We start from the raw sequence: 12,998 nt of genomic DNA, 5'->3' as shown, positions 1-12,998 counted from the left end.
GCTCTGTTTTGCCTGGATTTGCTGAAAATTGCCTATTAGCCTATTAGGCTGGTGGGGAGGGGTTGTGGCGTGTTGAAGGCAGGAGCTCAGTGACAGGAGTCGTGAAATCTGACCATTGGCTGTGGCTGGTCCAGGGGAAGCTCTCCCATGGGGACAGCTCTGAGAGCTCGGTCAGAGGAGGAGGAGGATGGTGCTGGGCCCTGCTGCGGGAGGAGGGAGAGCCTGGCAAGAGAGCCGAGGCAGTTTCCCTGCAGGAGCGGGGATAAAAGACATATGAGGGGGCTAAAGAGAAGTAAGCAGAGGGCGTGGAGACAGCAGAGCAGAGAGAATTCTGGAGACATGTGCTCTGTAAAGCACAGCTGAGGAACTGCATGGTTCCTGGAGGAGGAAGGGAGTTCCGGGGAATGATCTTGTTTTTGTGCTTTTAGTTTAGTGTTGTTGTTGTTGTTGTTTAAGATTTCTATTTTTAGTAATCTCTACACCCAATGTGGGGCTGGAACTTACAACCCCAAGATCAAGAGTCCCATGCTCCACCTGCTGAGCCAGCCAGGGGTCCCCTAGTCTGTGTTTTTGAGTGAGATACTATAGAGTTACTTCTCACTCCAGATTCTACAATCCCTAATCCTAAAAGGCTTACAGGGGAAACTGAGTTGAAACTCCTTTGGAAAGCCATTAAGTGCCTTGTGGAAACCAGCGCTCATGTCCACAGCCCAGTAAGGGAATGAGACGAAAGGCATGCACCTACGTCTGGATCCCTGCCTGCCCATGTATGGACCCAATGGCGCACAAGCAGAGACACCTGGGGCCCCTCTATTTGCCCTGATCCACAGAAAGCAGGTGGTGGGTAGGAGGACCAAAGGAAACGCCTTCTCATGTTGGGGGCTGGGGGGAGGACTGTGGGGTTCCTCAGCTCCCTCCAGGGCAACTAGGGGAGCAGAACCCGGCAGATATCTTCTGCGGCATCCCCTCTGGTAGTAAGAAGCCGCGTGCTCAGAGCCCTCCCGACTCCCAGGCCATTTGTCTGCCAAGGGACTCACAGCTGGGTAGCTGGGCTCACTCGCTCTGTGCATAGGGCTTCCTCAAAGCACCAGGAGCCCTTGAGGGCTGCAAGGCAACCTCTACGCGGAGGTGGGCTCACCCTCTGCTTGCCCAGCCTGTTGGCCCGCTTCCAAGCCTAGGGGACAGTGGCCGACGACTCCCTCCCAGCAGGAGGTTGGGGGGGGCGGGGAGTCGCTGCTAGTCCTCGGGCCATCAGACAGTGTGTAGAGGGATGGGGGTTAACACTGGTGGGGAGAGTTCCTGAGTCCAACTGGGGCTCAAGTGCCGTGGAATCGTTTCCCGAGAAGACACCCAAGGTCAGGCCAGGGTATCATCGCACCGGCTGGATTTGCCTGACCCGTCGCAGCGGTAGCCAGCAGCCTGTCCGCAGCACCGCCTCCCTTACAAACGCGCGCGCGCTCTCTAGATTCGCAGAAGACCAGGCGCTGGCGAATGCACGTCCCCGAGTCGGGCGCCCCCCCCCCCCGTCCCCGTCCCCGCCGGCGGGTCGGGAAGGAAAACCGGACGGCGGGGCCACTTTGGGAAGGAAAGAAGCCGCGAGCCAAGACCTTGACCCAAGAGAATGCCGGGGGCGCGCGGAGGCCAGAAGAAAAAACTTCGAGGCGCGCAGCGAGCAAACCCGACGCCGCCAAGCCAGGAGCGTCGCTGGCTAGGCGAACTAGGGCGTAGCCCAGGGAAGCATGCCGGCCCATCTAGTTAGTCGGGGCGCGCTTCCTGGAGGAGGAGAAGGAGGGTTTACCACTCGAGCTACTGGGATGAATGGAGGGGGCGGGGCAGCTGGCGGGCTGGGCCAGGCCGAGGTCCCCTGCCGAGCCGGGGGCGGGGGGCCGGCAGCACGCATAAAGCTGACGCCGGAGGAGTCCTCCCGCGACCCGCCGCAGAGACACAATTTTCGTGGGTCCCGGGCCCGTCGAGCTTCTTCCCAGAAACTTCCCGGCCCCGCCCAGCCCCTAATCCGGCGACGCCTGGGCGGGCACGCGGGCTCGTAGGAGCCCGATCTACACGTTCTGGAGGAGTCGCCCTGGGATCCCGGGAGCAGCCTGCTTGGGACCGACAGGAGCGCGGGTGAGGGCGCCGGGCTGGCGAACGGGACCCCGCCCGGGGCGGCACTGGGGCGGGGCGTCGAGCGGCATTAGGACCCAGGCGCGGCGCGGGGGTGTGTCGCCGGCTCCGGCCGCTGGCCCGCCCGAATCACCAAGTTCGGGGTCCCGGAGATCTGGGGTGAGGACCCCGAGCGTGCGCGCGTGTGTGCAGCCGTCCGGCGGCCGATCGCCGGGGCCATGGCCGCGGCCGCCCGGCGCATGTTCCATATCCAGCCATGCGGTGGGTACCTGAGCCTGCAGGCGCGGCAGGGAGGCGGCGGGAGGGCCGTCCGTTCTCCGCGGCGAACGGGTGTTCGGCGGGGTCGCGGAGCCGTCGGAGCACCGGGGAGAACGCGCCTGCCCTGGGCCTGCAGAGGCCCTGGGCCACGGTGGGCGAGGGGGTCGTGGAAGCTTCCTAGGCCTGGGGTCAGGTGTAAGTTCGGCCGAGAGGGACGGGGAGACGGGGAGACGGGGCGGGGAGTACACGAGTGGTGGAGGGAGGCCTCGTGGACATTGAGTGCTTGATTCGATGCTCTATCGCCGACTTGAAATTCTTAGTCTTTGAACCAGTGCGGTAGCCAGTGAAGGGGTGGGGCGTGGAAGTGATTGGAATGGAGCCATGGGGTCCTTAGCACCCCGAGCTGGACCCTTTCCAGCCGGTACGCTGCCGTCTCTCGTTACGTTCTGCCCGGACACCTTCTCGCCCCCGGCGCTGCGGAGAAACCTGCCCACTCTTAGGGATCCCGGGGCCACCGACTGTCCCCTGCGAGGCCGCTGCAGTTTTTACCTCAAGGCCCTGACGCCTGAGGGCAAGCCAGGGCTTTGTACGACCATTATTTACCCGCACGTGGGGCGTCCGGGATGAGAATAAGGCGTGCACTACCCGCACTCTTCCAGACCCTCGTCGCCCTCGTCCTCTGCCCATCCCTCAGATGCTGGCTTTACCGCCCCCGCCCCTCCCTTCTAGATGTAGCCCCGGCTCCTGTCCTGCGCGTTCCTCCGCATCCTGCCCCCAGACCCCCAGGGTCTCGGAGTCTGGAGGCTCTTTCCTCTCGTGCACGCGCCCCTCCTCTAGCTTCCTTCCTCGCACCGAGCGCCACAAACAGTTGCGACCATCCGGGGCCCCGGCGTGGTGAGCGTGCCCGGCGCTCCCCGCCCCCACCCCGCCCCGCCTTCTCCCTGGAGGACCAACGGCTCCGCCTCCCAGGAGGCCCGGGACGCGGGTGGCACTGAGGGGAGGAGGCCGTTGCCAAGTCGGCCCCCTGTGACCCCGGGCGCGTGCGGTTGGGGGCAACTGCACGTGTGATGGGTGTTGATGGCCCCTGGGACCAACGTGAGAGTGAGAGGAAGTATGTGGAGGCAAGAGGTCCCCCGCCCAGGTCCTGGGCTTGGCATCGAAACAGCGAGACAGGGAGGCCGGCCACTACGTGGAGGGTGGAAGGACAGGCCCCCACCCTCCAGCTCTCGCAGCCGGTGCTGAATAACACCGTCTACAAACCCGTGCCGGGTACTGTTAATAACTCCTGGGGGAAACGGGGCTGGGAATGGCTCCCCACCACCCTACTTGGCCCTTTCCCACTTGGGGAGACCCTAGGAGACTGGCTGAAGAGTACCGGGCTGGGCTTCCTCTGGTTCCTTAGGGGGCCCCTGCCTAGTGCAAGCCCCTGCTCCCCCCCTCCCCCCCGCACCCCAGGTTGGCCTGTGTTGGGTACCTGGGAAGGGTAAGAAGGCATGGGCAGGGTTGATGTAGGGTGGGGAGCGGCTGGGCACAGGAGAGACTGTCCACGGCTGGTCCGTGGAGCTGGTAACCATTCCTGGGTTTCCCTTGCAGAGCAATCCTCTTCCATCATGTCGCAGAATGGATACCTTGAGGATGTAGGTGAGTGCCTCTGTGGGGGGATGTACAGAGAGAGCTCCTTGGTCTCTAGGGGACCTGGTCCCTCCAGCAGGGTACTCATGGCATTGACTCAAGGAGCTTGGTCTCTAGGGGACCTGGTCCCTCCAGCAGGGTACTCATGGCATTGAGCCCCCACCTGTGGCCTCTGCTGTTGCTGGGAAGCCTTTAGATCTTCCCCTCCAGGAGGTGGTGGTATGGTTAGGTACGGTACAGTTGACAATCGCCTCCGACACTGAGAGGCCACTCCGGTGGTCCTGGGAGGGAAGGCAGTTCCCTCTCCTGGTCTCTGAGGACCATCTGGTGACCTCCCTTGGTTCGCTGTTAGAATGCTGTGGTTACTGGGTCAGACTTTAGGCCATGCCATATATGCCCTTGTCCCTCAGTCCCTGCCCAGCCTTGTGAGGGAGGGGCTGCTATTGTCCCTCTAAATCCATGGAACCGAACCTTTCCTCACTTCAGCTCTCCTGCTTGTTCCAGACCAGCTCTCCCCATCTCTGTGTCTCAGGGGACTCCTGTACCCAGACGTGGGCGCTGGCCTGACCATCCGAGGGGTGTTCAGTGGGATGGTGCTTGGACAGTGGTGATAGCGTCTGACTCAGGGTCCTTAGGGCCTGGTGACTGTGGGGGCCAGGCTGCTGGCAGGTGGATTAGGTGTGTGGTTGGGCTTATAGGATGGACGTGGGGACATGGCCTCCTAGGAGCATTGCAGGGACCTGGTCATGTCAGCTGGGCAGGTCCTAGGTAGAGCCCAGAGTAGGGGAGAAAGGGACAGTGTGAAGGGCAGTGCCCAGGAATAAAGAGTGCTGGTGAGTGTGATGGAAGGGATGCTAGGGCAGGTGGGGGCTGAGGAGAAGGGGGTTTCTTGTGGACATGAGCTCCATGGCAAAAAAAGGGAAGGATATCTTTTAGCTCGGAACTCTGAGTACAGTGCAAACCTAGGCCCTCCTGCCCAAAAGGGGCCAGGCTAAGCACAGGCCACGGGGGGACGGGGCCTGGGATGTGCAGAGGAAACCGGCGGGCTGGAGTGGAAGTGAGTCAGGGTGAGTCACTGCCTGGCAGGTGTGGACGTGCTGCTGACCCTTCCCTGTCCCTGCACAGGTGTTTGTCAGACCTTGGTGGGGTCTGGGCTCTAAGACCCCCTTTCCTGGGAGCATTCACAGGTGGTGAACCCTAGGGACCCACAGGACAGTCAGGAAAGGGTGCCAGCAGGGCCCTGGGAGGGCTGGCCGGAAGAGGAAGCTTCTGTGGAGCCTTGAGGAAGGCCCTCTAGGGAGGGAAGCCCTCTGCTCGGAGGGCAGGCACTGGCATGTCTGGGGTGTTGGTCACCTGGCCTGAGGAGTGACAGATCAGAGGTCGGGAGTGGCCCTGGGCCTGAAGGACTGGGGGGTCGCGACAGGGGTAGCAGGCCTGGCCCAAACTGCCATCCCAGAGGTCATGAGGAGCTCAAGCAAGGGTGGAACATTTGCGTGTCACCAGGAAGGCTTCCTCTAGAGGAGGGGCGCCAGGGCTGTGAGCCGTTGTTGGAAGTATGGCCCACCCAGGAAAAGGCTCCCCTCTGGCAGGGAGTCCCAAGGTGCCAGAGCACTCCTCCTGCCCGCCACTGGGTGTCTCCTGGGGTCCCTCCCTTAGTCCCTGTGTCTCTGGCTCCCCTACTTTCTGGGCCTTGTCTGCTGTCTGGACCAAGTCTCTCAGCCTTGATGCTTCGGCCTGCATGCCCTCCCTGAAAGAAAGCCCTCTAAAACTCTGTGCCAGTACGGTGGGGAGACGGCTGGACACCGTAGTAGTTTCCCTTGGGTCCCATCTAGGGAGCCCGGCAGATCTGGGTCCCGTAATTTGGGGGTTCGGGGAGGGCAGAGGCCAGTCTTAACTGCATCACTGCACCACCTTCCGGGCCCAGAGCTGTGGAATGACCATGTTTTTCTGTAGCTGAAAGGATACACATGGGTCAGAACGGTGCAGGGCCCTGGTTCCTGCAGCTGAAGAATGTTGGAGAAAGCTGTTGGGTGGGGGCTGCCGGCTGGCGTCCATTCTCTAATTGGGGCTAGGCCGGGATGAGCAATTCGGCCCACCTGGGCCTGAGGCTTCCTTCCTGGCCTACAAGAGGCCGCCTTCACCACTCGCTGAGAGTGTGCGGACTGGGACAGCCTGGAGTCCCTCCCTCTGGTGTGTAGCACTGACAGCTGGGCCCTCTTGGGGGGTTCTCTCTCGGTGGTGGTTGGGTCTCCAGGCTACCTCAAGTGTGACATGGATGATGCCTCTGAAACCCGTGAGGAGAGCCTGGGGGATGAGGCCTTCGACACGGTCAACTCCTCCATTGTGTCTGGCGAGAGCATCCGTTTTTTTGTCAACGTCAACCTCGAGGTGCAGCCCACCCAGGCTGGTATGGGGGTTGTAGCAGGGACAGGCTGGGGGGTTGGGGGGGGACGGGCAGGGGCCTGGGTGCTGGGCAGATACAGCTGCACTCCATGGAGAGAGTCCTGACGCGGTGGGGCAGCCCACTGAGCCCTCCCGATTTTCCCTAGCCGAGAATGACTCGCCTGGCGGCTGCGGGCTCCTTCACACCTCACGCAAGGTGAGTGGCCCGCTGGCAGGACAGGGGACGTGTGGTCCCGGGCCACCCATTAGGGGGGTGGAGGTGCCTGCTTCCCTGTCACAGCGGACAGACCTCTCACACTTGGCTATGGTGGGTCTGGGTGGGGGGGCCTTCCCTCTCAGAGCGCGGGTGTCCGTCCTGGGGGCGGGGCCGCCGCGGAGGAGGCGCCCAGGTCGCCAGAGCGCATCTCCCTTACCGGCTGCTGTGGCTCTGTGCGGCTCTGTGCACGCGGTCCCCGCAGTACCTGAAGCTGAAGAACTTTGAGGAGGAGATCCGGGCGCACCGGGACCTGGACGGCTTCCTGGCCCGGGCCAGCATCATCCTGAACGAGACGGCTACCTCGCTGGATGACGTGCTGCGGGCCATGCTGTGCCGCTTAGCCCACGACCCCCAAAACACGGAGCCTGACTGCAACTTGGACCTGTTCATGGCCATGCTCTTCACTGATGCCGGGGCCCCCACGGAGGGGAAAGGTGGGGCCCGTCTCCCTGGTGGGGCCCAGGGGCTCAGGGAGGTGGGCCCTCTGACCCTGTCCGCTCTGCCCTCAGCCCACCTGCTGTCTGATACCATCCAGGGGGTCACTGCCACGGTCACGGGGGTGCAATACCAGCAGTCCTGGATCTGCATCATGTGAGTTGGAGGCCTGCAGGGTGGCTTCCCTGGCAATAAGCGGGCCCACCCAGTTTTGGGACAGAGGGTGGGAGCACTCCTGTCAGAGGTTGCTGGGGGTCAAAGTCAGGGGTGGAGTGTGGGGGGAAGCCCAGCTCCCAGGGTGGCAACCGTGTGCCCTCCCCGCCCCTGGCAGCTGTACCTCCAAGGCCCTGCTGAGGCGACATGTGTGCATCAGCCGTCTGGTTCGCCCTCAGAACTGGGGGGAGAATTCCTGTGAGGTGCGGTTCGTTATCCTGGTGCTGGCCCCTCCCAAGACGGTGAGTAGGGTTCTGGAGGGGGCTGTTTCGTGAATGAAGGTCCCAGACTACTTGGCCCTCTCTCCAGGGGCAACTCCTCCGCGTGCTGGGGGACCCCACAGTCTGGGCCCTTGAGGGCCTCGTGCTCATGCTGTCCTTCCTGTCTGCCCCACTGAGTCTCTCTGAAGCATCCTGCTAGGTCCTCATCCAGCCCTAATTCCCCCTGAGGTTGCCCATAAGGCTGTATTTCCTTCTTGACTAAAAGAGATACTTGTTAAAATTAGCTTTATTCAAATGTGGGGGCTTTTCATCAGCCTGCCCCAACACCTATCTTTCTCCCAGTTGGCCAGCTCTATGATTTGCTGGCCATGGATCCCCACTTCTGCATGGTCAGGGGTACATCCTACTTGTGTGGGAGGCTGAAGCTAGTATGGTTTGGGGAGTCTTTTCTGAAGGAAATGGATTTCAAAATCATAAATGGAAAATGGGGAAGGCCCCTTGCCAGGCCTGAGAAGGGCCTTCATGCTTAAATTTCCTTTAGCTTCTTGATGATTCTGCCCCTGCCTCTGATAGACTCAAAGCTTGGCATGGCCCTCCTCTATGGGCTTGCTCTTAGGCAAAACTGGTGCTGAGGGGAATGTCCCTCCCTGGGAGGTTACAGTGCTGGGGAGAGGGAACATGGGCAGCACATGGGGCAGAGGGAGTGACAGCTGGTGAGGTGGTCAGAGAGGAAGAAGGGGCTGTATCCTGAGGGTCAAGTGGCTGGACTCATGCCTTGTGACAGGCCAGCCAGCCCAACACCCGGCTCCTTCTCCGGAGAGTGAGCCTGTTCTGGAGCAAACAGGAAAGCAAAGCGTGGGCAGGACAGGCCTGGGGGACTGCCCTGGGCAGCATGAAGTGATAGATGCTGCTCCCAGAGGACAGGTTGTCATGGGGGAGGCTGGACATGAGTTGGCTTTGGTCAGGCAACAGGGAGAAGGCTTGAGAGGCCTGGAGCCCCTCAGGAAATCAAATAAACCAGCAGATGATGGGAATAATACCAGTAAAGTGGAACTGGGTAAGGGCTTGTCTCTGTCACTGTGATCTCATTATCTGTGATGATGCAGGTCTGTGTTCCTGCATCAGTACCTCAGATTTTAAGAACTCATGAGTTTATGAAGGAAATTGGGAGACTTGACACTGGTTCTAGTGATCTGCTGACCAGGCAGGAATCCTGGCTGATTCCACTAACGCCTGAACTTTGGGGGACAAAACGTGCTGCTAGTCACATTGGGGGCACCTGCGACAGGCTCAGGACTATCAGTGATGACAAGGGTGGGGCGGGGACCCCTCCATTTGCCAGGAACCGCAGGTGTGACTTCCCATCTCCCGCCCCCAGAAAAGTACCAAGACTGCCACAGAGGTGGCGCGCACGTTCGCCACCATGTTCTTGGACATCACCTTCCGCCAGGAGCTCCTGAAGACACGCACAGAGGAGGAATTCAAGGAGGCGCTGGTGCGTCAGAGACAGCTGCTCACTATGGTGAGCCAGTGCCCAGCCCTCAGCGCCAAGGGCTACAGCATGACCTCCATCCACATACACAGACCCCCCAAGGTACAGCAGGGATGCAGACCTGGGCGGGGTTGGTGGGGCAAGGGCCACAGGCCAGAGCTGACATCTGTCCCCTTCCCCAGCCCCTGAAGCGCAAAGATTTTCTCCCTGTGGGGAAGGGCATCCGGGAGGACATTGCCCGCAGGTTCCCCGTGTACCCGCTGGACTTCACAGACGGTACGTGGCCCTACGGTTCCCCGCCCCACCCCCCCGCCACAGCTCAGCCTGTGGCTTTGGTCCCAGGACAACACATGGGCCTGTCCTGCATCCCAGCAAATTTCCTGTCCTGTCCCATCCCTAGGCATTATTGGGAAAAACAAGGCTGTGGGCAAATACATCACCACCACGCTGTTCCTCTACTTCGCCTGCCTCCTGCCCACCATCGCTTTTGGGTCCCTCAACGATGAGAACACAAACGGGGCTATCGGTGAGGGGAGGAGGTGGGGTGGGGGTGGGGCGGGAGGCCCAGGGCTGCAGTGACCCACCCCCCTGACGTCCCCCACTTCCTCAGATGTGCAGAAGACCATGGCAGGGCAGGGCATCGGAGGCCTCCTATATGCCCTCTTCTCTGGACAGCCACTGGTGGTGCTCTTGACCACTGCGCCCTTGGCCCTCTACATCCAAGGTGCCTTTGCACTGGCGGTGGGGAGGTGGCTCCCAAGGTCCCCAGCCCCTGCCCAGCTCTGACCACCCCCCTCGTCCTGCTGCCTGCAGTAATTTGTGGTATCTGTGACGACTACAATCTGGACTTCAGCACCTTCTATGCGTGGACGGGCCTGTGGAACAGTTTCTTTCTCGCACTTTATGCCCTCTTCAACCTCAGTCTCATCATGCGTCTCTTCAAGAGGTGACAGGGCCTTTCCCGAGCTTCTGGGACCCTCAGCCAGGAGGGGAGACCAAGGCTGGGGACCTGGGGCAGTCTCCACGCCAGCCTCTGAGGCCCTATAACCCTAGAGTGGATGGGGTGCCCCCTCCACATCACTGCCCTGAGACAGAAGTGTGGGACCCTGGTCTTCGTGGCAGGAAGAGGTCCGAGACTGTGCAGAGGCTCAGGGAAGCCTCCCCATCCCCACCCCGGTGCCCTGACACTTCATCACCATCTGATGAGGCATGACATCCCCCTCCCCCTACATCACCCCGGCAGGTCAACAGAAGAGATCATTGCCCTGTTCATTTCCATCACATTCATGCTGGACGCTGTCAAGGGCATGGCCAAAAGTGAGTGTCCAGTCGGTGGCCACCTGCTGCAGGGGAAACTGAGCTGAGCTGGGGGACTGTGGGCTGTGGCCAGGACCACCAAGCAGCATGCAAGCTAAGGCTCCTTCCCCAGTCCAGGGCGCTCTCAGGAGCTGTGACCAGCAGGAAGCCACGGTGCCATGTGCTGGAGGGCGACAGGGCTGCCTCAGGCGGGATCAGAGGCACAGGGCCAGGTGTGAGGCAGTGTCAGAGATGGTGGGGGACAAGCAAGTCAGTGGGGTCCTCCTGTCTGACAGAGAAAGGCAGCCCCTCCCTTTCCCCATCCCCCCAGAAGCTCTTTCTCCCCCATATCCAGAAGAGAGCTGGGCCTCATCTTCCAGAGCTCAGACTGCTGAAGCCTGCTGGCCTGTATCCACAGTCTTTCAGAAGTACTACTACCACCATGACTTTGGGACCTACAACACAGAGAGCACTTCCCTGGTGAGCCTGCTGGGTCTCAGCACCGACCTCAACACCAGCCTCCACACAGCCCTCAACAGCAGCCTCCCGGCCAGCTCACTACAGCCGACACCCGGGAGCCACCAGGCTGACCCCCCGGGCCGGGAGACCGCGGTGCTCAGCCTCCTTATTATGCTGGGCACGCTGTGGCTGAGCTACACCCTCTACCAGTTCAAGAAGAGGTGAGGGGGGCCCTGCGGGTGAGGGAAAGAAGGCGCCAGCTCCCAGGCCGCACTCACACTCCCCACCCATGTCCCCAGCCCCTACCTACACCCCTACATGCGGGAGATCCTGTCAGACTGTGCCTTGCCCATCTCGGTGCTCACCTTCTCCCTCATCTGCTCCTACGGCTTCCGGGAAATCAAAAGTGAGTTGGGGTCTGGCAGGGGGTGCAGTGGGGTGAGGTTGGTCCCTGGGTGCCACAGGCTTGAGCAGGGGCCTGTATCTGCTGCAGTGAGCCAGTTCCGCTACAACCCTAACAAGAGAGTCTTTGAGGCGGCTGAGATGCACTCCCTATCCCTGGGGGCCATCGCCAGTGCCATGGGCCTGGGCTTCCTGCTCTCCTTGCTCTTCTTCATCGAGCAGAACTTGGTGGCTGCCTTAGCCAATGCCCCGGAGAACAGGTTTGTGGGGCGGGGCTGGGAGGGCTGAGCATGTGCCCCAGCCTCCCTGGGGTCACAGAGATCCAGCCACATGTGCCCCCACCCTCTGCTGCAGGCTGGTGAAGGGCACTGCCTACCACTGGGACCTCCTGCTCATCGCCATCATCAACAGCGGGCTGTCATTGTTCGGGCTGCCCTGGATCCACGCTGCCTACCCCCATTCCCCACTGCATGTGCGGGCCCTGGCTTTGGTGGAGGAGCGTGTGGAGAACGGGCACATTTATGAGACGTGAGTGGGGGCCGGGTCCCTTAAGACCTGAGGCTTGTCATATGGGCCCTGAAATGGGGGTAACCCTGAGCCATGGGGACCTGGGGAGGGATGCGGCTCCGGGGACTAGGGCCCAGAGGTGACCCGGTACCCTGTGGCTGTGCAGAATTGTGAACGTGAAGGAGACACGGCTGACCACCCTGGGCGCCAGCATCCTGGTGGGCTTCTCCCTCCTGCTGCTTCCCTTCCCGCTGCAGTGGATCCCCAAGCCCGTGCTTTACGGCCTCTTCCTCTACATCGCGCTTACCTCCATTGATGGCAACCAACTCTTCGAGCGCGTGGCCCTGCTGCTCAAGGACCAGGTGAGCCTCAGCCCCAAGGGCAAGGGGCAGGGTGGGCATACGGGCTCCAGGCCTGCCCACAGCAGGTCTCTGCCGCCCACAGACCTCGTACCCACCCACCCACTACATCCGGAGGGTGCCCCAGAGGAAGATCCACTACTTCACCGGCCTGCAGGTCCTGCAGCTGCTGCTGCTCTGTGCCTTCGGCATGAGCAACCTGCCCTACATGAAGATGATCTTCCCTCTCATCATGATTGTCATGATCCCCATCCGGTAAGGGCCGCCGGGTGGGGGCTGGGGGTGGCACCCAGTCTACCCCTGGGGAGGGGCAGGGGCAGATGCCCCCCCACTTTTGCTCTCTGACCCAGTGCTCACCTTGAGGTCTCTTATCCCCCTGCCCAGCTACAACCTGCTGCCCCGAATCATTGAAGCCAAGTATCTGGATGCCATGGATGCCGAGCACTGACTGAGGCCCTGACCAGCAGGCCCGCGCCATATCCCTTTCCCTGTCCCTCTGGCTCTTCCCAGACTGAGTCTGCAGCCCCGTGGGGAGAGGGATGGGGTCTTTTGGGGCGTGGTTCTGTGCTGCATCCCCTTCCTGCTGTCCCATCAGGCCTAGGACATTAGGCATGGGGGGGGGGGGTTGTTCCATGGTGGGGGCCCATACCTGTCCCCATTAGCCTTTTGCTTGGGTCAGTGACACTGCTCAGGGCAACTTCTGTCCAGAGTAGGACTAAGGACGGATTTTCTTTTGATAAAAGAGTCAGATGTCTGAAAGAGAAACCATTTCCTTGATTGTGTAAGGAACTTGCTATATGCACACTAGAGAATAAAGCTCCTGTTTCTAGCTTCCATCTCAGCTGTCCCGCCCTGCCGCAGCCTCAGGGCCACTGGAGAATAAAAAGTTTGATGTAAAGGGGGGGAGAAAGGAAAAGGGACCCGTGTTTGCTGAGGACCACAGG

The 12,998-nt window shown here is 61.2% G+C and overlaps 1 protein-coding gene across 8 annotated transcripts; it reads left to right on the top strand.

The window, feature by feature from the left end:
• The first annotated feature begins 1,833 nt into the window (after positions 1-1,833).
• Positions 1,834-12,888, top strand: SLC4A11 (solute carrier family 4 member 11). 8 transcript variants are annotated; one of them, XM_059133805.1, is made up of 20 exons: positions 1,834-2,124; positions 3,973-4,020; positions 6,266-6,418; positions 6,561-6,610; positions 6,873-7,104; positions 7,180-7,261; positions 7,437-7,560; positions 8,918-9,133; positions 9,214-9,307; positions 9,432-9,557; positions 9,642-9,755; positions 9,845-9,977; positions 10,275-10,348; positions 10,683-11,007; positions 11,086-11,192; positions 11,280-11,448; positions 11,543-11,716; positions 11,862-12,057; positions 12,140-12,309; positions 12,439-12,888. In XM_059133805.1, the coding sequence occupies exons 2-20, from the start codon at positions 3,990-3,992 to the stop codon at positions 12,500-12,502; spliced, it is 2,634 nt and encodes an 877-aa protein (XP_058989788.1). In that variant the 5' UTR covers positions 1,834-2,124; positions 3,973-3,989; the 3' UTR covers positions 12,503-12,888. The 8 variants fall into 8 exon arrangements, with proteins under 8 accessions (XP_058989788.1, XP_058989792.1, XP_058989787.1 ...); XM_059133804.1 differs by lacking the exon at positions 1,834-2,124 and adding an exon at positions 2,222-2,382; XM_059133807.1 differs by lacking the exon at positions 1,834-2,124 and adding an exon at positions 2,224-2,382 and having other exon boundaries at positions 10,746-11,007.
• The last annotated feature ends 110 nt before the right edge of the window (positions 12,889-12,998 follow it).

This window comes from Mustela lutreola, chromosome 9 (genome assembly GCF_030435805.1).
Source record: "Mustela lutreola isolate mMusLut2 chromosome 9, mMusLut2.pri, whole genome shotgun sequence".
NCBI lineage: Eukaryota > Metazoa > Chordata > Mammalia > Carnivora > Mustelidae > Mustela > Mustela lutreola.
This window is presented reverse-complemented; position numbering and strand designations above follow the sequence as displayed.

Coding starts and splice junctions, on each gene's coding strand:
- SLC4A11 (XM_059133801.1), top strand. CDS start 3,447: ATGGGTGTTGATGGCCCCTGGGACCAACGTGAGAGTGAGAGGAAGTAT. Junction 6,419..6,560: donor GGTGCAGCCCACCCAGGCTG/GTATGGGGGTTG, acceptor GATTTTCCCTAG/CCGAGAATGACTCGCCTGGC. Junction 9,308..9,431: donor CCCGCTGGACTTCACAGACG/GTACGTGGCCCT, acceptor TCCCATCCCTAG/GCATTATTGGGAAAAACAAG.